The sequence below is a fragment of the Macaca fascicularis genome, chromosome 3 (genome assembly GCF_037993035.2).
Source record: "Macaca fascicularis isolate 582-1 chromosome 3, T2T-MFA8v1.1".
In the NCBI taxonomy this organism is placed as follows: Eukaryota; Metazoa; Chordata; class Mammalia; order Primates; family Cercopithecidae; genus Macaca; species Macaca fascicularis.
The window spans coordinates 174,492,015-174,518,675 of NC_088377.1; the positions used below are offsets into that span (position 1 = coordinate 174,492,015).

The 26,661-nt window shown below is 37.9% G+C and overlaps 1 protein-coding gene across 10 annotated transcripts in view; it reads right to left on the reverse strand.

Annotated features, from left to right (window-relative positions):
- Window positions 1-26,661, reverse strand: part of CHCHD3 (coiled-coil-helix-coiled-coil-helix domain containing 3) — a 293,654-nt gene that overhangs the window by 174,594 nt on the left and 92,399 nt on the right. For 8 of the 10 annotated variants that reach the window (XM_074036001.1, XM_065542569.2, XM_074036000.1 and 5 more), the window contains exon 4: window positions 12,796-12,913. In XM_074036001.1, coding sequence (XP_073892102.1) covers window positions 12,796-12,913 — 118 coding nt within the window. Of the gene's footprint in view, window positions 1-6,566; window positions 6,705-9,856; window positions 11,612-12,795; window positions 12,914-26,661 lie in introns of those variants that run through there. The other 2 variants (XM_074036002.1, XM_065542570.2) reach the window with 2 other exon arrangements.

The window sequence follows — 26,661 nt, forward strand, 5'->3', positions numbered from 1 at the left end:
AAAAACTACATTAACGACCTTGTCCTCATTTTAAAAAGACGGAAACAAAGGGCATAAAGAAAAGGAAGCAATTTGCCTAAAATTACATGGAGTCGTACCTGGAAGGGGAGGGTGGAGGGACAGAGAGAAGGCTATTTCAGATGATATTACTCTTCAAAAATTGTCAAAATATAGGAAGAGTTTATTCTCTAACAGTTTTTAATGATGCAACATGGATGCCTGCTGGACTTTGAAGATACAGGATCTATACAGATGCTGGTGAAAGCATTTTTAGTTCATGAAAAGAAAATTTCCAAAACAATGATTTTTCCTCCACTCACCCACAATACAGAATATTAAGCTATAGGTCTGAATGAAACTCTTCACCTCTTTTTTGCCCATTCCACTTTCTTCTTACTAAAACTCTAGCAATGACAGCAGTAATTCATAAATTGAAGTTAACAGTATTCATCTTAATACTGTTTGCAAATCATGTTTAAAATGGAATTTTAAGGCCGGGCGCGGTGGCTCACGCCTGTAATCCCAGCACTTTGGGAGGCCGAGGCGGGCGGATCACAAGCTCAGGAGATCGAGACCACGGTGAAACCCCGTCTCTACTAAAAATACAAAAAATTAGCCCGGCGCGGTGGCGGGCGCCTGTAGTCCCAGCTACTCAGGAGGCTGAGGCAGGAGAATGGCGTAAACCCAGGAGGCGGAGCTTGCAGTGAGCCGAGATCGCGCCACTGCACTCCAGCCTGGGCGACAGAGCGAGACTCCATCTCAAAAAAAAAAAAAAAAATGGAATTTTAAGACACAACAATTACAATGGTTGCAATATATGATCCTAGAATACATCCTGTATCCAGAGGAACAGTTGCTATAAAGAACATTATTGAAATAATTGACAAAATTGAAATCTGGGCTAAATATTAAAATAGTCATCAATGTTAAATTTCTTGATTTTGACAACTATACTTGATTATGTAAGAAACACTGATTTTTAAGAGGCAGAAGTATTAAGAGGTAAATAAGCATGTCTTCTACCCATGCTCAAATGATCCCCTCCCCCATATATAATATATATATAAAATATATATATATAAAATATATGTAGGCAGAAATAGAATGATAAAGTGAGTTAAATGTCTAAAAATAGATGAATCAGAGTTAAGCTCTTTGCTACTATTCTTACAACTTTACCATAAGCTAAAAATTATTTCAAAGTAAAAAGTTTAAGAAAGGAATTTTAAAATTCTAATTTCTTAGTGTCTCTACCTTTACCCTGTGCAACACAAATGATGATACACACACGCACACACACACACGCACACATAATCTAGCAATGTTAATACTCAGTTGTTAGTTTTTGCAATAGTAGTAAGATCAGTTACCAGCTCTTTCCTATCATTCTATCAGAGCTATGAGAAAAGAGCTTATTTTTTGGAAATAAACTAATTTTTAATACATTAGTTCACCTGCTGTTGAGAGAATTATTCTTGGAATTGGAAAATATAATTGAAAACTACATTAACAATTATACAACTACATCCCCAATTTTTTGTTTCCTTTTTTGTTTGTTTGTTTGTTTAAACTTAACAAATATCCAAAATGGTCAATGGCATAGTTTTTCAAACTCTATTCAGAGCGTGGCTTTAGAAACAAACTGTAGAATATCTTCCTTTAAATTTCTCATAAAACTCAATGAAAATACAAAAGTGATTGAATTCACTAATGAGTAGACACTGCTAATGTATATCACATTTATTCCTAAAAATACTCTATTGCAGCAAGCCTACCTCTACTCTCAACAAGCATTCTCCCAGATTAATGCGTCTTTATTATCCAAAATTGAATAACTGACAAAATAATTGACAAAAATAATTGGATCATCTCTTACCTCCCCACAAATGAAGACTTTATGTTAGACATAAAAAAGAGAAGGCCGAGTGCAGTGGCTCACACCTGTAAACCCAGCACTTTGGGAGGCCAAGGTGGGTGGATCACGAGGTCACGAGTTCAAGACTAGCCTGACCAACATGGTGAAACCCCATCTCTACTAAAAATACAAAAATTAGCCAGGCGTGGAGGTGCACACCTGTAATCCCAGTTACTCAGGAGGCTGAGGCAGGAGAATGACTTGAACCCGGGAGGCAGAAGGCTGCAGTGAGCCAAGACTACACCACAGCACTCCAGCCTGGACAACACAGTGAGACTCTGTCTCAAAAAAAAAAAAAAGAGAGAAAGTTTCTGCCTTTATATACTAGTATTCCTCTGAGGCCAAGGGAATGTATAATCACTAGAAACCAGGTCCTTTTGTGTCTATATCAATCACTTCTCCCAAAGTGTAACAGGCCATAGAAAACTTTCTTTAAATAAGAACATTCAAAAATGACTTGATGAAAGTGTACAAATAGCACTTCCTTTGACTAGTATCTTTTGCAATACAGGGATTCACATAAGAGAATGTCTTTTAATACTGAAATTTACAGGTTGACGTGCCAGAACTTTTTAAATGCAAAATGGTTTAGATGGAAATGGTAGTGCTAATATTTCTCACCCATGCTGGTAAACAGATTATTCTCAATCCCTGATAGTATTATGATTGTGCATACACTATTTTACTAAGCAAGAACACACAAAGCCTATTCAAGTAGTTAAGGCTGCCTGCCTCTATGCTAAGTAGGCTCATAATGCTATGGGTTTCGTGTGTGTGTGTGTCTGTGTGTGTGTTTTATTTCCTGTGAGTGTATCACATGCATGACAATTAGTTGCCTTTTCTACTTTTAGCTGCAGTGATTTCTGCTTTGTCCATGTACCTAAATGTCCACTCACCCTTTCTAATGTAATAAATCAAATCCATTACACGTTAAAAAAAAAAACAACAACAAAACTAAACTTGCTAAATTGTGCCCAAAATAAGATCACCTCGGCAGAGAAGATCAGAGTTGTAACCCTGGCTCTATCTCTGTGCAACCTTTAGTTTCACAGTCTCTTTGAATGTTTCTTTTATCATCTCTAATAAGAATGAATGATAGATGTCTACCCATATCAAACACCCAAGGAGATACTAGAGTTGAAGGCTCTTAGTTAAATGAAAAAAAGAAAAAAAAAAAAAAACTAAATCTAAAAGCAAATATGGTTTTTACTGTGATGCTGCTTATCAACAAAGCTCATAAGCTTCAAGACACTAGCTAGAATCACTTTGTGATGCCTTTGGGGTTCACAGCTATGGTTCCAGGCAATGAGTTAGCTGTGTTCCTGAGAGTCAAATATGTAACCTATGGATAGGTAAGATAGGATTTAAAATATGTGCATACACTGGGCTAAAGAAACTGTAAATGGATGAAGTTTAATTTCTAAGCAGAAAATGTATATGAGTAGGTTTTATCATCTCCAATAAAACTGGCCCATGACACTGACTGGTGTTCTTTCTTAACAAGAAAATATTAAACACAAGTCTGGAATTAAATTTACAGTCAATGTTTGAAACAGGCAGCGGGTAAGTATGGAACTCTGTAACCATTTGTCATAAAAGATGGAAGAAGGGGGAAAAGCTAGCTAGAAAACTCTAAATGCTTTATTTAATCAACAAATTTCTATGACAATGAAGACATTTGATAAGTTTACCACAAGTAATCATAAATTATTGGTGCTGATCATTCTACTGTATTTTTTTGAAAATAGCATGGTGCTGTCTGTGTAAATCATATTCTGCCTGCAGCAATGTAGCTTACCTCGAATTATTTCAGAATCATCTAAAATGACTCATTTTTCTATTAAAATGATGAATGGACTAAATGAGGTATGTAATAAATACTGCAGGTTTGTAAACAGATTCCTGCTCTCGAGAGAATGGAAGCCTTTCTTCATTTGGTAATTCTGCCCTTTGGTATTTTCAAGAGAAGTCATCCTTAAACTACAGTTAGTAAACAGAAGAGTACAGTGAGCAAGAAAATGTCCAATGTCTTTATGGTTAAGGGAATAGTTACAGGGTACATGAAGATAGCTGCTGCCTGCTCCCACCCCCAAATCAGGGCACAGGTCAGAGCATCAAGAAACACAGAAAAAGCATAACTCAGTGCCAATTAGGAATTACATCAAAGCAATAAAAGCAAGGATACACAAAAGGAATATAGAGCTGGGATATTCAACACTGTGAAAAATTTAATATGCAATAAAAATGAAGCAGGCCTTACTGCACATGGTACATCACATAGTATATCACATGGTAAACAATATTGCTGTTCGATTTAATATGAATTTGCTAAACCTCAGGTCCCTGCACAATAGGATGAAAACGAGTCACAACAACTGTATCAGAACTGACAGTTGTATGACTAGCCATGAAGACAATGTGGAAAGATTGCTGTAAGAATATAAGGAGTTCATCTGCCTTACATTCTCATTCAAAACACAATGTGCAAAACATGTACTTGGGATTCTTAAGGACTGACAGACTTGATTATGCTTAACTTTTAATTTGTTGCAGGTTAAAGCAAATACCAAGGGCCGTATTTCTTAGCCTCTTTAGTAGGAAACGAGATTATGATGTCAGTTCAATACAATTCCAACAGACCAGGCAATGAAGTAAATATGTTCACAATGAATGCCAGGTCATCATAAATAGATGGAATTATAACCAGCCCTTTGCACCGCAGTTGCCTATGGACTTTTACACAGTGCTCTCCATATCTCACCTGGACACCCATAATGACCCAAGTGACAGGATGTCAATAAGTTATCACAGCTAACACTTAGGACACCACTCAACAAGAGCTGCCCTGATCCAACTGGTTTGCAAGTAACTTGATGAATTTTCAAAAGCACACTTAGAAAATATCAGAACACATTCTAAGCAGAGTTATTTTCCCTAGCTGTCTTTAAATATGACTAATTGCTGCCAAGAACATCAATGGCATTCTACTCAACTGTGCTGTCTTCTTTTCTAATCACTGTCAAGAAGGTCACACAATCTGACACAGTTCCTTGGAGAATGGCGACACCGTGTTTACGTGATCGGCCCCCTGAGTCTTGGCAGTGAGATCTCCAGGACCAGAATACTCCACTCTTCTCCACCTCCAGGTCCCTCGATATCTAGTCAGCATAATGTTGCGCTTCTCGGAGGCTATTTGGTGATGTTAAGATCCTAGGTATTTCTGGTCGGGTGCGGTGGCTGACGCCTGTAATCCCAGCACTTTGGGAGGTGAAGGAGGGAGGATCTCCTGAGCACAGGAGTTTGAGACCAGCCTGGGCAACATGGCAAAACTCTGTTTCTTAATTAAACACACACACACACACACACACACACACACACAAAATAAAATAAAATAAAATTAGCCAGACATGGTGGAATGTGCCTCCAGTCCCAGCTACTCAGGAAGTTGAGGTGAGAAGATCGCTTGAGCCTGGGAGGTCAAGGCTGCAATAAGCTGTGATGATGCACTGCACTCCAGCCTGGGCAACAAGCAAGACCCTTTATTAAAAAAAAAAAAAAAAAAAAAAGAACCTAGGCATTTCTGCCAACCTGGATGAGGAAAGGGGGTCTGACAATGTAAATTTGAGAAATATATTAATCTGGGCAAGTTTTCAGGATACAAGCAAAGTTTAAATCTGTAATTGCAGTCCTATTCATTCTTTGGGATCTTAACGTACAGCCCAGGCGGGCAAACTGAAACAAAAGGCATTTCTCCTTTTTCACTGCAGTGCAGTGGCAGACATACCTAAAGCTGCCCTGCTACTCCACAGAAAATTTGGTTCACAATCTCTTCATAAGGTTGTGTGTGCATTCCAGCTGATAATAATAATGCTGCCATAATACACAGGAGGTAGAGGCCACACATGATAACAAAGAACACAAAGGAGAAAACAGAATCTGAATGCTTTGCCTCAGAAGCCCTAACAGCCTGCTAAATCCAAAGGCACAGGAGGCTCTCACCTGTTGTGAGGGATACTTCCCTTTGAATTTCCTGGTAAGCTATTAAGAGAGCAAGAGTCAGAAAGAACAGGATTTGCAGATGGATCCCAGAGCCCATTCTCACCAATAACACTGAGGAAAATGTCTAACACCTAAATGGCCCAAATCCTTCCAATATAACGTGGAAATGCCATATTTCAATAGTTGTCAAAAGCAAAAGCTCAAATTCATTAACTTCATTTTTGGAATTCAAAGCAAACTGATATCCAAATAATTGGAGGTTAGTGTCTAGGGCAAGAAAACCAGTACACAACATACATAACCAGAGAGAGAGTTTTAACAGAGGTTATAATCCAAGTCTAAATTGCACCCAAAAACAACAGATTTATTTTTAAAATTATCTTTAAATGCCCAATAAAAGAACCCGGGAAACCACTGCTTACACTGCAACTTCATTCACCTGGCTAATTCCAGTGATACTAAAAATCCCAAGTGATCACTCTTACTCTTCTCTTACACAGAACTTTTGAGCATGAAGCATGTCGATCATTTCAAAATTACAACCCCAGTTGTATCCTTTCCCCCTTGGATAGAACCTCACTTGGACAGCAGTAGTGTTCTCATCTGCTTCCTTTAATTTAGTCATTTTTCTCTATACCCCAAATTCAAAACCTTTTTCTTTTTTACCATGAAATTTCAACTGTCACAGTTTGAAGCACAAACAAAACACAGAACTGAAAGGCACACAGCACAAAATTAATCAATTCTTCTTCTTGATTGCTTCACTGGTGCATTTCAGACAAAAGGCAAACTGGGGATGAAAAGTGACATTTTGAGAAACAGTCGCTTAAATTTGCAAAAACTAAATTTATGCATTCACCCACCCTTTTTTTTTTAACTGTATTTTTTTTTCTACAGTATAAGGTTTTACAAATTCAAAAATTATAACTTAAGTTGGGACAAAATATACAAGGCAAGAATAACCTTCCCCACAAACCTGACACTTAACTGCAGACTCTGAAGAAAAGCAACCAGATCTAATTCATCTTTGCAACCCTGGCAAATAGTGCTTAGTACACAGTAGGTGTTTAATAAATATGTGATGAAGGACAATGCAGAAAGGGACAGAAATTACCTAATGATCTGACTAATGTTCTTGCCAAGCGCTGAATAAACAACTGGTGCAGTATCTGAGGCCAGGACCCTCCTCAATGCTACACTGAAGTCAAATTTCACACTATGCTTAGCCCAGGACATTTTTTACACTGATTGCTAATTTTTGTATTTAAAATGATATGAAGTTGCTGATACTAGAAACCTTGCTTGTAGTTAGTCTTGACGTTTCTTTCAACCCTTCAAACCTAAAATCCTAGTAATACTACCTTCCAAATAGTTCCTATGCCTCTTCTTTTCTCTGCATCCCTGCTACCATGCCCTAACTTGGGTACCACCTGTTCTCACCTGGATTAACACAGGGCTTTCTAACTGGTCTTCGGGCTTCCTGCCATTTCCTCCTCTGCCCTTCCCTTCATACTTCATTATGGAGTGTAAGCTAAAAATCAAACCCTAAGCCCCATGACTGACTAAATGGACCCCCTCTTAGCCAAGGGGACCTCAGAGAAACTAAAAAACTGAGATCTTGACCATAAAGGGATAGGAGGTTGGACATATCTCTTTATACACCCTCTCTTTTGCAGTTTAGACACAACCACTGACCAACATTAATGTTAAAATAGAGACCATAAGACTGGCAAAACAGACTTTTTGTGGCAATCACGTACCAATTATAAACAGGACCTAGGGCCATGCCAGACGGGTTAAGTTGTGAACCCCCAGCACACACATACAATTAAAGAATAGACTATGTTCTAACTGCCACAAGGATTCCCTCTCAGCAACTTCTACTAGTGTCCCCCTGTCCCCATGTTTCCATGCTTTTGCCTGCAATACCTGAGGCTGTTTCATCCCACTCCTCAACCTTGGGAGCAAATCCTACTCATACTTCAAGATTCAGCTCAGGGGTCCTTTCCCCAGAAAATCTTTTCTATTCTTCCCCATTTCCTCTCATCCTATTTCCAGGGCTTCAGTAGATGCAATTAGTCATTTATTCAATCAACAAATATTTATTGACTGCTTACTGTTTGCTCAGCACTGGCATATATTAAGCACTCAATTATGTGTTGAATAAATAAATGCAGACACAGCAATTAGTTAAAAGAAAGACAAAGTCCTGGCCTTCCCAAAAGTGAGAATCCTCACAAGACTATAAGTAGCATGGCTCTATAACAGACTTAGCATTTTTAAACTCTACCTTTTATTCCTCAAGGGCAAGATTTTGTCTTTTATTTATAGATTATTAGTACCTAACATTGTACATTTCATACAGTAAGCACTCAATAAAACATCTGTCCAAAGAGTAATGGAAGAATACTGAAGTAAATATTGCCTTAAGTAAATTGAGACTTCTTTTAACGTTTAGATTAAAAAAAAGGAAAGAAAAGAAAAGAAAATACTACATAGTTCTGTGATGGTAACAAGAAATATGTGGCTGGGCACGGTGGCTCACGTCTATAATCCCAACACTCCGGGAGACCAAGGCAGAAGATCACTTGAGCCAGGAGTTCAAGATCCATAGCAAGACTCTGTCTCTACTTAAATTTTTAAAAACAATAAAAAATTAAAAATTAAAAAAATCTAACATTAAACCAGCATAATGTAGTAAGACATAAAAAACAGTGAGTCAAAATTTTAATTGGTATTTTAAAAAGAAACTATAATTGCAAAGTCAAAAAAACCAACCTGCTACTGTTCAATTTCAACAAAGAATCTAATGACAGCAAATACGAGATCACATATATAAGATCTTTACAATACACATATCAAGTTGCGTTCACTTTACAAATTCCCTGGTCTTGTCTTTCTAGTCAGTCTTCATTCTTTACACAGAGGTGCTTTCCTGCTCCTAAGAAGCATATTTTGAATATGAGCTGCTTTTAACATTTTCTTGCGGGTAAAATCATTATCAGTAGACTGCCTCTTCCAAAGCCTCTGGATAAAGTCAACTGATTAACATGCTGGCACCACTCAGCGCTGAGTAGAGGAAGAGGCTGGTATACTCTTCCAGAATCTAGAGTGGGATTAACAGCTTCCCCAGTGAAAGCAATTCTTCCAAAGGGGAAAGTTTTGATCTGATCCTGTTTTAAAACTTCAACAACACGGCCATCATGACTTTGCCCTTCAAAGAGCCTCAGTAAAGCTAGCCGCTAAAACAACTGTGGGAAGAAAAAGCCTGGACTCACATCTAAGGAGACAGAAACCTAAATGTCAGCTGTTAGTGAGACAGAAAGATGCGGGGGGTGTAGGGTAAGGGGTGGGAATCGTTTTATTTCACAGTCCCAACATCACATCAGCTCCTGTGCTTTCACCCCCGTTCTCCTGAAAGACAACTTTTTAATTACTTCACATGTGTGAAACCCAATCTTTACTTTCCTGCAGGCTGCAACATTTGAGTTCTAAATAAAGAGGAATGAAGCAATGCTTGGCCACCACTCAAAGAGTCCCACATATTAGAATTAAGAATGGCAGCAATAGGGGCCCTCCACACACAGTGGAGCAATGCTAACCTTCTTGGGGTTACTCCCACATCAATTACGAGTTCTGAAGATGCCCACCTCTCCAGCTGGGGATCAAGGAACTAACATACAACAGCAGGCTTGCGATCACTGTCCACACCACACAGTACTGGTCTGGAGGGTGGTGGGATGCAAAATCTGAAATCCTAAAGCATGTATAAAATATATACGTATGGGGAAGGCAGAAAGAACTTTATACCTCTGAACATTAATGACAGATGACAGAATTATAATAATACTGATTTTCTTTGTAATTTTTCCAAATGTTCTATAATATTCTTGTATTAATTTAGTAATTAGTGAAAAACTCAGTGAAACACAACTATTAAAATGTGACCATACAAAAACATATTTATTGCTATAAAAACTTCTACCACATGGCCTAAATGTTTTAATGTGAAGGCTATTGTTAAGAGTTATATAAAAGTGTGTGTACTATTATCTATGTTTGGAGAAATACAGTAATACACATAAAATCAAATGTTTTATACCAACTTAGTAGGAAGTAAAAAGGAATATAAAAACAATAAACCAAAATATTAACAGTAACTATCTCTGAATTGTAGTACATTGAGTGATTTTAGTATCTCTTTGTATTTATTTTCTAATCTTGATCCAATGAATATGTATGTCTTCCATAATAACAAATAACAATAATAAAGGGAGAAATCTGGTAAATAAATTGGGAATTGCCCAATAACTAAATGTCATAGGCAGCCATGTTGCTGTGGTCATGGCAGACCATGCAAATGTCTGATAACACTCTGGGAAGGAAGGAAGGGACCCTCTGAATCAGTTGTCATCCTGTGGTATAAATTCCACTTTTATTCCCTAAGTGCTTTGAGGGCTCTATAGAGGTTGTGAGTACTACAATTTGTCATCTATACCACACAACCAGAATCTGTAAAGAAGAGATCTACAAATCAGAATGTACGAGGCCAGTTGTTCATGTTTCACCAGCTACATAAAACAGTAAAGACAACAACAGACAAGATTCAATAGGTAAAAGAGAACAGACTACAGATACACTATTCCAATCAAAACATGTTGCTTAATATTTTAGTTATGCTGAGTAACAAATCTTTCGATACTTTCACTTTTTTTGTGAAATCTCTTTTTGTGTCTTGCTGAGTGTGTGTATACATTTAATGAGTTTTTTGAGTTTTTGAATCTTGCTGGTCTCTATAAACTAAGAGAACAAGACAGTATATCCAAATTCAGACAAAAAGAGATAGAGAAAGAGTGCTTCAAACATAAGATTCAAAACAGTAAATGCTCGGAGGCAAAGAGAAATGTCAACCAAGGTATTCTGCCCACTGAAAACTAAGAGTTTTGCTCTCGTACCTTCCTCAAACATGAGTGCTATTAACCTCCTCCACTACATCCTTAGCTTCCAAATTTGGAGACTTTAATATGCATGGAAATGACCTTTCAACCCACTGACCTGACATTTTTTCAACTTCCTCAAAATATCCTTCAGCTTAGACATACAACAAATTTAATTTTCAGTTGAGTTACTTAAAACTTACTGTCTTTAATTCTGAAATTATTCCCCTTTCAGAATGACTGACTTTGCTTCCAACTCTCTTATTCGCTTTGTTCTAGTCAATACATGTACTGTTCTCAGGGCAGCTGCCAGTCAGTCCACTGACATTTCTTTCTTCGTCTACCACCTCTATTCTTTCTGGCTTCACTATTTGCCCATGCAACCTGGACCCCAGATTTGTCACTGAAGGAACTGATTCCTTAGGCATGGACTTCCTTTCATGTTCTCTGATGGCAGCTATTCATGGGTTAGTCTTTCAGAGAAGTGACCAAGGTAAAGGATGGGAGAGACTAGAAACTGGCCTTCTTCTTATAAAGTTTTAATGTTTCCCAATTGCCTACTGAACTAGGAAAATCCCCCTCACTCTTGCATCCAAAGTTTTCCATTCTGTGGTCCCATTTTCCCTGTCCAGTGAGTTCCCAACTGTGCTCCATTGAGGATTAAAGGTTCCAAGGAGTTACATCTGGGTTTCTAGGAAGGCTGAAGTGGAGGCTAAGCAGTGAACACTCCAGGTTTCACCCAAAGCAGCTCCACTTTTATCTATTAAATAACAATAAGAAATTGCTTAATAAATTATGTTGAATACGAAAGACAGAATATTATTCAGCCATTAAAAACTACATTTCAGAAAAATGTTCAGTGACACAGGAAAATGTTCATGAGGCTTAACACCATCTATGGCATTATCTAAATGCTTCAATATGTTAAAAAGCCTAGAAAAAAATAATCTAGAGGAAAACACACACCAGTGTAAACCACGGTTATATCAGAAAGACAGATTGATGGGGGCCTTTTAAACCTTCTTCTGTCTGTTAGTAATACTTTTAAAGACAACAACAACAAAAACATGTCTATGTAATCTTTTAAAAGACTAAAAAATATTTTCTTTAAAAAAAAAATTATCTTAGAAAAGACTGTTCCCCCAAGGCCCTGGCTCTACATTTTCTCTTCCCTAAACCCCAGAGAGTGATTGATCAAATCTTACTCATCTTTGCCAGAGTCTTCCAGACTAACACCTGGTAGTTACCAGCAGCGAGAGAAAGAAGCCTAGACTGCTGACCCCTGAGGTTTCAAAGACAATAAAACCAAAGGCAAAGGAGAAAAAAAGCAGGCAGGCCGGGCGCGGTGGCTTACGCCTGTAATTCCAGCACTTTGGGAGGCCAAGGCAGGTGGATCACACGGTCAGGAGTTCAAGACCAGCCTGGTCAAGATGGTGAAACCTCGCCTTTAGTAAAAATACAAAAATTAGCCAGGCATAATGGCAGGCGCCTGTAAATCTCAGCTACTTGGGAGGCTGAGGCTAGAGAATTGCTTGAACCCCAGAGGCAGATGCTGCAGTGAGCCAAGATCACACCACTGCACTCTAGCCTAGGCGACAGATCAAGATTCCATCTCAAAAAAAAAAAAAAAAAGAATTAAAAAAAAAAAAAAGACAAGACAGAAAACGAAAAAAAAGCACACAACAATCCTTCAGGCATGAAACATGTACATATGTCCACATGTTGGTCTTTACTTCAATACTTCCAGAGTTACCTGCCTTTAAAGTCCTTGATGGTTAAACCTAAACTGTAAGCGACTTGTAAAAGGCAAAAATCAAAATCTGAGCAAAGAGAACATGAATAATATTATCAACACTAAGAGCTGGCACAGAGTACTTAGCTCTTCCCAAACATCAGAGATTTCCTTGTAGGCAAGAAAATTTCTCCTACATTTTTAATACTCACCAGGTGCTTTGCCTTAGCGCGTTCCTCCTCGCTTGATATCCTCTCCCGAAGGATGGCTCTGGTTAACTGCTCATTGGCAGCAGCCCTCTCTCGGTCCAGCTCTTTGGCTTGCTTTAGTCTAAAATGACAAGAATTGTCTAAGTTAGAAAAAATATTTTATTAGTTGACATTTTCTATCAAATGAAATAATTAAAAAATAGAAGCACATAGCCAAAAGGGTCAACAGCTGAAATCATCTTGGCCCATAATCTATCAAAAAAGCAGGTATAGAAGTAAATCCCCATGTAGCATCCACCCAAGCATTTAAAATAACCAAATTCAAATACATGACGAGGCTTATTAATTTGGCTGCCAAATATAACGAAGTTTTACAAAGTTCTTCTTATGTAAAATTAAAATCTGCCCACCAAAAAAATTCCATCCCTGGTACTTCCATTTGGCCTCTGAAAATTTAAGTAATTAACAAACTATCTAGGCCAGGCATGATGGTAGCTCACGCCTGTAATCCCAACACTTTGGGAGGCCAAGGCGAGTGGACCACTTGAGGTCAGGAGTTCGAGACCAGCATGGACAACATGGTGAAACCCCGTCTGTACTAAAAATACAAAAATTCGCTGGGCGTGGTGGTGCATGCCTGTAATCCCAGCTACCTGGGAGGCTGAGGCAGGAGAACTGCTTGAGCCTGGGAGGTAGAGGATGCAGTGAGCTGAGATCATGCCACTACATTCTAGCCTGGGCAACAGAATGAGACTCCGTCTCAAAAAAAAAAAGGCCATCTACATGACAAATATTTGAAAGTAACCATCATCTCTTTCTCCAAACTTAACTCATCTATTTACTGAATGCACACCAGGCACTGTGCTAGGCATTGAGGACACAGCGATAAACAAGATGGACGGGTCACTGTCCTTGTGAATGTTACATCACAGCAGAGAAGCCAGACATTAGGGAACTAATGAGGACACCTTTCCTCTCAGTATATTATCCCTATTTTCCAACAATTCTCATATGCAAATATGACCACACCTTTCAAATGCAGGGCTCCTCACTTCTAGAATGACTCCAGTCTATCTGTTAGCTCCAAACTAAACCTAACCCTCCAGGCATACTCTAGCAAAATAAGACAGAAGAATCTTACTTCCCTGGATCTGTACATAATACTAGTTCTATTAATGAAGCACAGGATTGCATTAGATTTGTCAGTAGCCTCATCACACAATTAGATCATATTAAGTTACAACCCACTAAAACCCCTCATTGTACATGATAAAGATAAATTACTTTGGCACTGATTTTTGCCATAGTGCCTGGCACATAGAGGCATTCAGTAATCACTGAATCACTGAAGATTTCAGTCTAATCTCATGGACAAAGATTTTCTGATTGCCTTTTCTTCTTTCAGAGAATAACCCTACTATACCATCATATCCCTAAAGGTATAGCTATGCTTTAAAAAGGAAAAGTAAAATTGTTATGTTGGTGTAAGTGAAATTCTGAGTGAAATCTACTTTACACGTGTGAATCATGAGCAGCAAATTCTACTCAAGACTAGCCTGTCAAATTTTAGTTTTAAAAAGATTTTTGAAAAAAACTAGAGATAAAATTTTTTGTTACTATTTTTAAATTGCTACATCATCCTGATACTCTGAAATTCTCAGAAATCAACTATAACAGAAAAAAAAATAACCTTGCAAGATATATTACAAAGTTATAATTCTTTCCCCCTAAAAATCAAAGCTGTGTAGCTTTGTGTCTTGAATAAAAAAAGAGGAATAGAAACAAATTAAAATCTGTACTTCAAAATTCTCTAATGCAAAAGTAACCTTTGGGAAACTTCCTAAGCAATAAGCACAATGACACTCATACAAACCAAATTTCTCTAAATTATTTCACAAGGACCATACAATAAATTCAGCAATATCAATGATATCAATACATTAACATCACTAGATATGTGTAATTGTAAGAGAACAGCAATAATTAGAAGTCACACCACTTCCCTAGAACAGCAGTTCTAAAAGTACAGTCCACAAACCAGCTGCAGTAGCATCAACTGGGAGTCTGTCAGAAATGCCCCTTCTCGGATACCACCCCACACTTGCTGAGTCAGAAACTCTGGGGATAGTGCCTAGCAAACTGTCTTTTCATAAGCCCTCCAGAATTCTGATGCACGCTAAAGTGTAAGACCACAGCCCTTAATTACCAAAATACACTTGTACTCAAATAAATCCTGGAACATCGAAAATGAAGTGGTCCACAGGAGAATATTGTGCAAATAACTGCTGAGGTTATCATATACAACACTGTATTTAAAGCATTTTTATGGACATCTTACCCATAAGTAAAAAAGCATTACCTATTTTTACATGTGAGGTGGAAACTAAAATAAAATAATAAAATTACTATCATTTACGGATCAACTACTAAGCACTGTGCTAGGCACTTTACAAACATATATAAAATGTTTATTAAAATGCTACTATTAGTTTATGAACATAAAATGAATTCTGTACAACTGGATTATCGTATCTACCACATTTGGTGTATCTAATTTTAAAGTACTGTTTATTTTAACAATTACTACTTTTTTTTCCATTTTAGTTTACTTATGTACGGCTTAGATTTTAATTATATATGGAGTTCTACCTGGTTTAACTTTAAGAAATACAGGATCATAAGGATTTTGGTAAGTTAATGAAAAAGAAGCAAAACAGGAGCACAAAAGTCTTCAACGTGATAATAAAAATAAACATATTTAGCTTGCCATGACTGATACAGATACGCAAACTCTGGGTCCAAATCAAGACTCTACACTTCCTATCTGAGTAAGTACTTTATTTAACCTCCACTGAGTCCCGTTATTCTCATGGGTAAAATGAAATAATGTAATACCTAACTTACAGGGTTCTATATAAACAAGGCACTTAGCACAATGCCCATAACATAGTACACACTCAGTAAATGTTAGGTAAGTAGCAGTAATAATAACAGTACCCACTACGCAGGTAGGAATACAGAGAAAGCAGTGATTTTCCGAAATGAGGAAGACAATCTCCGAATTCACTAACTACAACGTCGTCTCCATCATCTTTTCCAATTTTTCACCAATAAGTTTTGCTTTATTTTTATGATATCTAAGGACTTCTAATATCACAAATTGACTCTACTAACTCCAGGAGCCTGACCCTTTCACAAGCTGCTTCCTTTCCCTCTTGTCCATAGCTCCATAAGGACAAGGATTTGCCCCATTTTTGTTCACTGCTATATCCCCCGTACTTATAAAAGTGCCTGCCACATACTAAACACGCAAGAAAAACTTTTGATGTATGCATGTATGAATGAATGAATAAACAAATAAATGGCATATTTCCAACCACAAACAAAACAAGGAAAACAAACTGCAAAAGAACAGAAGGCGATGGTATATAAGAAACAACTAGAGAGACAAACTGTATACTCCAAGGGCCTAGCCACCATGTTAGATGTGGCACATCTGTGATATAATGAACGCTATGGTATATAAGAAACAACTAGAGAGGCAAACCGTATCCTCTAAGGGCCTAGCCACCATGTTAGATGTGGCACATCTGTGATATAATCCCAGGCTACATTAAATAGCCTACAACAGGAGGTGCCACAGCAGTCCAGAGCCCCTCCAACATCAACACCTAACTATATTTGACACCTGGATTGAAAAAGGATTGGCAGTGGTGCAAACTGACCAAAAAGAATATCATTTTCCTTTCTTAATAAATTCTTATACTTTCATTCATCCTTATAAATAGAACTGCACAAATTCTCAAATGTTTTTAAAGGAATGTCTATAAATTTTTAAAAACTTTTTTAAAGGTCTATACAGTGACTATTTAAGAAACTAAATTTTTTGTCATCAGGGAGTTTGGCAGTAGGACTTTGAACAAATTCTCATTTCCTATCAACAACTTAGCTGTACAATTTAATAAGCCTCAGTTTCATCAGGTTTAAAATTTGAAGATTGAACTACTATATAATCTTATGGTCCCTTGCATGTAAACATTCTAAAAACTCTATACCTTAAACATATTATTCCTCATTCCATAAAAAATATTGAAAAAGGTGGTGGCAGGGGATAAATGAAACAGAGGGGCATTATATTATCTCTCAGGTTGATACTGTTATAATTTCTACTCGATGGGCAGATATAGTACTGTAATCCTGAGATTTCTCACTACAGTACTCAACAAAAACTACATACTGGAATTCATAAATTTATTCAGTATATAATTAGTAGGTGAGAGGGACTACTCTGGTTACTAAGAATAAAGTAGTGAACAAGAGACACAGTCCCTACTTTCGTGAGCCACGATTACAAACAACAGATGCATTATTTTAAAAAAGGTAGGTAGATATCTATGACACTGCATGGGTGGGACTGGTATTTAACTTGGGCTCTACAGGACATTAACTGAGCAACATGGGGAAGAAGACAGTGTCTTAGGCAGAGGAAACACCAGTGGTCCAGAAGCACCAAGAAAGGATTTCCTTCAGCGAGATTCCTGTGACAGCCTTAGAAGGGTTTCTGAGGCTTGAAATCACCTCTGCAAAGAATTTTACTTGCCTTCAGATTCTTTTGGAGGACAGAGTTTCAATGGTATACTGACTGAGGTTCAGTTTTGTCCAGTGCCCAAAGATAAGAAGCTCCTAAGTTGTACCATTTCCCAATTAAAAGCAATAGATTTGAAACTTCAAAATTGTACCATTCTCCATTTCCCCCGCTCTCCCCTCCAAAATACTGCATGGCAATTATTTTCTTCTAAGTTTCCCACTTCACTGGTTCCTGTCAATTCTGCAAAGAAAAAATGCTTATGTTTTCAGAAGCCCCCAATTCTTGTCAAAGCTTCCCCTCTGGCCCTTTGGTTTTATATCGCATGGAGCTATACTATTCAATGGCCGTCTGCGAAAGGTGGATGAGTTGTCAACCAACGTTTCTCTTTTTGAACCAAATGAGACGGTCGTGCCATCTGGGCCTCTCTGAATACTGCTGCCCAGACAGTGGAGCTATAACACCAGAGGCCATGTTGTTCTGGAAACACTTCACTAAGGAGAGAAGGCCGAGGCTCTCACTGACCAAGGGAAGGCAGGACTTTATATGTAAAGGCAGGAGATAAAGTAAGTCTCTCATTATTAACTTGGGTTTCCAAAGATTTAAGAATTATCTCAAAACAAAACTAAACAGGCCAAGTATCTTAGAGAATACATTCCTTTTTTATTTATTGGCATTTCCCACTTAATATTTTAGATCTCCTACTCTAATATATTCTACATTAAGCCCCTGATTTAAGTTTCATGTAAATTTCTTTCTTTTAAATACATATCTCTCCTCATTTAAATTCTCTAGAGTTTCAAGCAAAGAAGTAGGAGTTTAGTGTAAACTTTTCTTGTTTGCATTAAGTAATTGGATAGCTTGCCTAAGCTTAATGAAACAAATACCAGTCAGTGCTGCCCTTAGACCTCAAGCCCCGGCAACTTAGCTCTTTTCCTCAGTATATTGTCAATCAGGCGAGGGACTTAAGGTACACCAGCAAAATGAATTCCTAAAAGCCAGCCAAATCTCCTATCATGAATATTATTACACGTCCTTTTAAATGGGAAAAAAATAAACTACTTATAAAATATTCAACTTTCATGGACAGCTGGTATAAAATCTAGTTCTCTATATTTCAGTCCCAGGGTAAAAACTAGCCAGTTTGACTTTACTCCAAAGAAACTCAAGTTTTTAAGAAAGTAGAAAGAGAATTTTAAAGATAACTTTAGCAGGGCATTAACATATTGAACTTCATTCACCTCCATAAGGGAGGCATTACTTGCTCTAGTTTTTTTGTTTTTTGTTTTTTAAACACGGCCATGCTCTGGTGCCCAGGCTGGAGCACAGTGGCATGATCTCAGCTCACTGCAACCTCTGCCTCCCAGGCTCAAGCAATCCTCCTGCCTTAAGCCCCCCAAGCAGTTGGGACCACAGGTGCATGCCACCAAGCCTAGCTGATTTTGGGGTTTTTTTTATAGAGACGAGGTTTTAGCATGTTGTCCAGGCTGGCCTTGAACTGGGCTCAAGTGATTCACCCACCTCAGCCTCCCAAAGTGCTGAGATTACAAGCACAAGCCACCACACCAGCTACTATCTCCATTTTTAACATGAGAAAAACTGAGAAGTACAACAGAGGCGTGAAAGATGCTGATCTGACTTCCAAAGCCAAGCTTCTTCAACCTCCTAAAGAGTGAACTTTCCTATAGGAATTAGTTTCCATTATATTACTCACCTTTGTGGTCATGTAAGGACAGTTTTAAATCTCACATTATTCACGGTTATTTTAAAATAAGCTCTTTCAAAATTTGTTTATACTACACTAAGTCAGAGTTTGCCAGAGTCTAAATTATTACCACCCCTTTCCCAAACTGGTTTGGCTTTCAATGGCCCTAAATGTTTTTCTGAATTTAGATACTGCTCATTTAGCCATCCACAAATACTTAGACTTATCTTCATATAGGCTGACACATAAGTAATTCTATACAATTCTAGCTTAGAAAATTACTTTATAATTTAATATATAAGGCCATTATACTATGGAGAGAAAGTTGATAAGAACTTCAGATAATGGGAAAGAATAAATGGGAAATGGAGATTGCTAGAGATAAAAGTGATTTGACTAAATGACTTATCTAAAGTTGAACCATGACCATTATACACAGGCAGTATCTAGGAGATACTGCAATGCACCTGACGCAGAAAGACTGTTTCAAACACTGAAAGAGAAAAATGAGTGACTACAACCTCAAAGGTCATTTTAATGCTAATGATGAATTTTATTTTCATGCATCATATTTTGTCAGAACCTGGTGAACTAGCATTCAAAATACTGTTTACCATCTATTTTTAAACAGAAGAGCTGAGCTGGGTAATTCAATGAAGTAATTATTAGACTACTAAAAATCATGACAAAACAAATACACAGCTTTTGATTAGTAAGGCTTGACATAAATAAGGGAATAGAGACGCTTAACACTTCTCAGCTCAAATTGTTTCAAATCCTGGAAGAAAATATATGTGGACTGAAAATCTAAAATAAATACATACACATGAATATGGCCATCTTAAATTTTCTTTTTTCTTTTTTTTTTTTTTTTTTTTTTTTTTTGAGACGGAGTCTCACTCTGTTGCCCAGGCTACAGTGCAGTGGTGCAGTGGTGTGATCGTGGCTCACAGCAACCACCATCTCCGGGATTCAAGCGATTCTCCTGCCTCAGTCTCCCGAGTAGCTGGGATTACAGGCATATGCCACCATGCCTGGCTAATTTTCATATTTTTAGTAGAGACAAGGTTTCACCATGTTGGCCAGGCTGGTCTTGAACTCCTGACCTCAGGTGATCTGCCCACCTCAGCCTCCCAGAGTGCTAGAATTACAGGTAAAAGCCACCACACCTAGCCTAAATTCATATATAATATCTGCATGTGTGACAGAAAAAGAATTAGCATTTATTATGCTTACTTGTGCCAGGTACAAATGTAAGCATTTGACACGTGTCACTCATTTAATCCTCACAACAACCCTATTAAATCAATTATATTTCAGATGAAAAGCTGAGGCACAGAGAAATTATGCAAAATTGAGGCTTACAGAACTTATAAGTACAGCTGAACCTTCAATAACACAGGTTTAGACTGTGTAGAACCACGTATGTGCATTTTTTTCAATAAGTATATTGAAAATTTTTTGAAGATTTGTAGCAATTTGATAAAACTCACAGATGAACCACCTATCTATAAATATAAATAAAATTTTAAAGTATGTCATGAATGCATAAAATATGTTAATTCTGGTCAGTTTTATCATTCTCTATCATAAAATACACACAAATCTATTATTAAAAAGTTGAAATTGGCCAGGCACGGTGGTTCATGTCTGTAATCCCAGCAATTTGGGAGGCCGAGGCAGGTGGATCACCTGAGGTCGGAGTTCAAGACCAGCCTGGCCAACATGGCGAAACCCCGTCTCTACTAAAAATACAAAAAATTAGCCAGGCGTGGTGGCAGCGCCTGTAATCCGAGCTACTCGGGGGGCTGAGGCAAGGAGAACTGCTTGAACCCCGGAGGCAGAGGTTGCAGTGAGCTGAGATCACGCCATTGCACCCTCCAGCCTGGGTGACAGAGCGAGACTCTATCTCAAACAAAAAGTTAAAATTTATCAAAATGTATGCACACAAACAGACTGTACATGGCACCATCTGCAGTGAAGGGAAATGTAAACAGACGTAAAGATGCAGTATTAAGTCATAACTGCATAAAATTAACTATAGTACATACTGTATTGCTATAATTCAGTAGGGACCTCCTGTTGCTATTGTAGTGAGCTCAGGAGTTAGAGTATCTGCTTAACACACTATGTGATGCTAATCATCTCCGAGTGAGCAGTTAGTCTCTCCAGTAAATTGCAGGCTGCAGTAAAAAGTGATCTCTTGAGGTTCTCATGTCTTTTTCATTGTGTTTATTGCAATACCATAACTTTGCATCACATCATGGGACCCATACAAAGTGTCACCAGTGATGCTAGAAGTGCTCCCAAGAAGCAGAGAAAAGTCAAGACATTACAGGAGAAAAAAAAAAAGTTGAATTGCTTGATAAGTACCATAGATTGAGGTCTGCAGCTGCAGTTTCCTGCCATTTTGAGATAAGTGAATCCAGCATAAGGACTGTGGTAGAAAAAGAAAAGAAAATTCGCAAAGCCTTCAATGTGGCTATGCCAGCAGGCGCAAAAACCATGCATGTTTTGAGAAATATCTTTTAATCTTGTATTGAAAATGCAACTTTTATGTGAGTGCTGGATTGCTAAGAAAGGCTTACCCTATAGACTCTAATGAGATTTGAGGAAAAGTCAAGTCTCCATTATGCGACAGCTTAAAGGCGAATTTAATACCAGCAAAGGATGGTTTGATAATTTGAGAAAGAGGTTTTACTTTAAAATGTCAAGAAAATAGGAGATAATAGGAGAAGCAGCTGACCAAGAAACAGCAAACCAGTTCCCAGATGCCATTAAAAATCATTAAGAAAGGATAACTGCCTGAACAGATTTTTAATGCAGACAAAAGTGCCATATTCTAGAAAATAAATGGCACAAAAGACATATATGAGTAAAGAAGAGAAGCAAGTACCAAGATTTAAGACAGGAAGGGATAGGCTATCTCTATTAGTTTTGTGCAAATGCAGTTGAGTTTATGGCACGATTGTCCTTATCTATAGAGATGCTAACCCCTGAGCCTTGAAAGGAAAAGACAAACACCAGCTGCCAATCTTTTGGTTGTGCAAGAAGATCCTCACAATAGAAACCTATTTTCTGGATAGGTTCCACTGATGATTTATCATCGATGATTTTTTCTGAAATCAGAAAATACTTTGCCAGTAAAGGACTACCCTTTAAAGTTCTTTTGATATTGGATGAAGCCTCTAGCCACCCAGAACCCCATGCGTTCAATACTGAACACATCAAAGTGGTGACTTACCCGCAAACAGAATGTTTTTATATCAGCCTGTAGATTAGGGGGTCATAAGGACCTTTCTTCATCAGACATGATAATCTATGAAAAGGACTGTCAACGCTATGTAAGAGAACCCAGACAGAGAAAACATCATGAAGTCTGAAAGAATTACATCACTGAAGACGCCAATGTTGTTCCAGAAAAAGCCGTGAAAGTCATCAAGCCCAAAACAACAAATTCCTACCAGAGGAAACTGTGTCCAGATATTGTACATGATTTACAACAGAGCCAGCCAGGGAAATCATGAAAGAGATTGTGAATATAACCAAAAAAAGGTGGGGGATGAAGGGTTTCAAGATGGACCTTGGAGAAATTCCAGAACTAACAGACACCACACCAGAGCAATTAACAGAAGATGGACGACATGATGGAGATGAGTGTTTTCGAAACACCGCCAGACGATGAGAAGATGTAGAAGCAGCAGTGCCAGAACACAACTGACATGAGACAACCTGGCAGAAGGGTTCAGATTATCCAAGACTACAAATGACTTCTTTTATGACAGGAACCCTTCTAAAATATAGTCACTGAAACTAAAGCAAACAGTGGGAGGAGAATTGGTACCACGTAGAAACATTTTTAGAGAAACCAGAAAAAGCCAAAAAAAAATCAGACAGAAATTATAAGGCATTTCCATAATATGCCTGCCTGTCCTTTCATCTTTTCTGCCTCTACCACCAGAGACAGCAAGACTAGCCAACCTTCCTCTCCCTCCGCCTATCCAACCTGAAGACAAGGAGGATGAAGACCTTTATGATTATCTACTTATACTTAATAAATAATAGATATATTTTTTCTTGCTTAAAAATAATATATTTTTCTTGCTTATGATTTTCTTACTAACATTTTCTATTCTCTAGCTTACTTTATCATAAGAATACAGTTTGTAATACATATAACATACAAAATATGTGTTAATCTACTCTGCTATTGGTAAGGCTTCCGGTCAATAGATGACTATTAGCATTTCAGTTTTTAGGGAGCCAAAAGTTATATACAGATTTTCAACTGCACAAGGGATCAGTGTTCCTAACACTCACATCATTCAAGGGTTATAAGAAACTTACTCAAAGTCAAATTGACCCAAAATAAAACCAGTGAGAGGTATAGCCAGAATGAAACTCAGCCAAGTTCAGAGCCTGCATTCTTACAGAAAACACCCACACCCACACCCACACGTGCGCGCGCACACACACACACACACACACACACAAATATAGAGATACCATTAAAATCCATTAAAATAAGTGGCATGGGGGTAGAACTTTCTCTTACGTACCACTGTAATCCCCACACAAAATAATACCTGGCACTTGGTAAGCATTCAAAATATATTTTGAAAGAATGAATACAGAATGTGGGCATATTTTTATAAATATCATGGAACATAGGTACTCTTTATTTAATGATTATTTAGCAATATATATTTTACATAATGGTAATTTAGCAATACATTAAATAAAATGGGTTCCTCATCCACAGATTTAACCAATTGGGAATCAAAAATATTTAGGGAAAAAAAAATAATAAAAGCCAGGCTCGGTGGCTCACGCCTGTAATCCCAGTTACTCAGGAGGATGAGGTGGGAGGATCACTTGAAGCCAGGAGTTCAGAACCAGCCTGGGCAACACAGTGAGCCCCCATCTCTAAGAAAATTTTTATTTAATCAGTCAGGTGTGGTGGCAACTGCATGTAAGTCCCAGCTACTAGTGAGGCTACAGCAGGAGAATCGCTTGACTGCAGGAGCTGGAGGCTGCACTGAGCTATGATCACACCACTGCACTCCAGTCTGAGCAACAGAATGAGACCCTATCTCTAAAAAAAAAAGCAAGAAAATAAAAAATAATAATACAATTTTTTAATATACAGTCTAACAACTATTTACATAGTGCTTACATTGTATTGTAAGTACATCTAGAGATGATGTAAAGTATATGGGAGGAAGTGCACCAATTATATGCAAGTACTATACTATTTTATATAAGGTCCTTGAGCATCTGAGGGTTTTAGAGTCCTTAGGGATCCTGGAACCAATCCTCCCTGCATATTAAGGGAGGACTGTATTTAACCATCATTAAGTCCTGGTTCTGAACAAAACCAAGAGGACATTTATTTTGGTCATCTACATTTCTGTGTAAATACCATTGAAAATGGCACTCAGAATTTAAGTCAAGGTTTCCTTCCTTTCCACAGGAACATAGAAAAGGTGATTTTATTTTAATTCACAATAAAATTTTGTCACTATCTGAAAATATGTCTGCATAGCTTCAAAATGATGCAAGAGGAAAAAAAAAAACTCAACCCATAACTGAAAGCCCAGGACTATAATTATGGATTACCTACAGACATAATCCTAAATAGCTTTCATCTCCCCCTTCCAGATGATTGCCTCCCATTTACACATTGTACATTACTTTATACCTAAAGTCCCTATTTCAGTTCTCATTTGGGAACAAGTACCACCTGTCCCAGATGCTCTTCAACCTTCTTAAATATTTTCTCCTACTGTACTGAAAAATACATTTATATTTGAAAAGTATTCTGATTTTAGTTCATAAGTTAATGTTACTATATCCATGGCTCCTGCACCCACTCTCTCTCAGAAATTCACAATCAAAACTACCTAAGAGGAAATTACACAACACCACAAAGCATCCTAGTCTTCCTCTACTGAAATGACCTATAGCCACTTCTTTGTCTAACTTGAACTGAATATTTAGAGGCATCTTAAACTGAGACCATCAGCTTTTTACCTCAAAGTACACATCAAACGTCATAATATTCAATATACGGGTGAATAATGGTGGGAATGGGGAGGTAAAGACACCACCATTAAACCGTGTCTTATCAGCAGGGCTTAATGGCCAACGTGGTGAACTCCCACTATACTAAAAATACAAAAATTATCCTGGTGTGGTGGCAGGTGCCTGTAATCCCAGCTACTGGAGAGGTTGAGGCAGGAGAATCTCTTGAACCCGGGAGGTGGAGGTTGCAGTGAGCCAAGATCACACCGTTGCACTCCAGCCTGGGCGACAAAAGCAAAACTCCATCTCAAAAAATAAATAAATAAATAACCTGTTTCACAGAAGTTATGTGAGGGTCATGCATGACCTGTTACTATTGTTTAGAAAGTATTTATACCCCTCCTCAAGGATCCTCCCCTGTAGCATCCTTCACTGGAATGGGCACTGCTGCTGTGTATTTACTAAGATGCTGGAGATAGACAATCGTGAAGTCAGTTGGAAGAAAAAGGAACTGAGGTCAAACACAGACATCCCCGGGCAAATCCCTTTCATGAGCCCTGCTAGGCAAACTATCAACTCCTCCTGCAAGCAGCGGCCCCATCCAAGATGGGCAGCTTGAGCCCTGGACAGATGACAATGTGAAATGGCTTCGTCCTGAAAACAGAAACTAGGACAATAATCCTGGTTCCATGACCTGAGAGACACGGGTTGAGTCTCATAAAGAGGACCGTAAGCTATGAAATAATGTAAGAATCTCAGTACACTTACGTAGACAAAATATACATCAAGTCTTTTATATTGTTTTGCACTTACATTTCTTTTTCATAAGGGACACATTTTTGCCAGGACTCGAATTTTGAAATTATGTTCATTGATAAGGCTAGGGAAACCTTAGGCCAGACAAAGAGATGACATTACCATTGTAAGCCCTATGGAGGAAAACAATCAATAATTCTCCTCTTCTTTCTGATTTCAAAAGACCTTCCAGCTTGAACCAAACTGCAACCTCTCACCCTGTACCTGCATTTAGCTTCTCAGATGTGGGGCTGAGAGAGGTGGATGTGAATGGCCTTTCTGCTCCCCTACGCAGACACACACATACACACACACACACGCACACAACCTAACCCACTCTGTCTCTTTTTATACTAGATGTGCTAAATGTTAAAGCTTAGCATGCTTCTCCACGAAGCCAGAGTAAACATTTTCAAGGAAAAAATAATTATGCTAAGACCCTTATTATTTTTGTAAATCAACTGAACTTTGAATTTCTAATCATTTTTGATTCATACATTGAGCTGCTAATTTGATTGATGCATAAAGGTTAATGGCTGCTGTCTTTATAAACTGTGCTTGTTATTACATGATTTGTTTCTTTATTCTGTTTAGTGTTTATAACCTTTGATTGTACCTTTTTTCGTGTTTCTTTCTGTTTGGCACAACTTTGCCAATCCATTAATTTTTAACCTTTATTAAGGTTAAAACAAATTACTTTGTTTTAACTGCATTTCACATAAATACATAGCTCTTATTATGCATGTGGTGGCCTTGATGT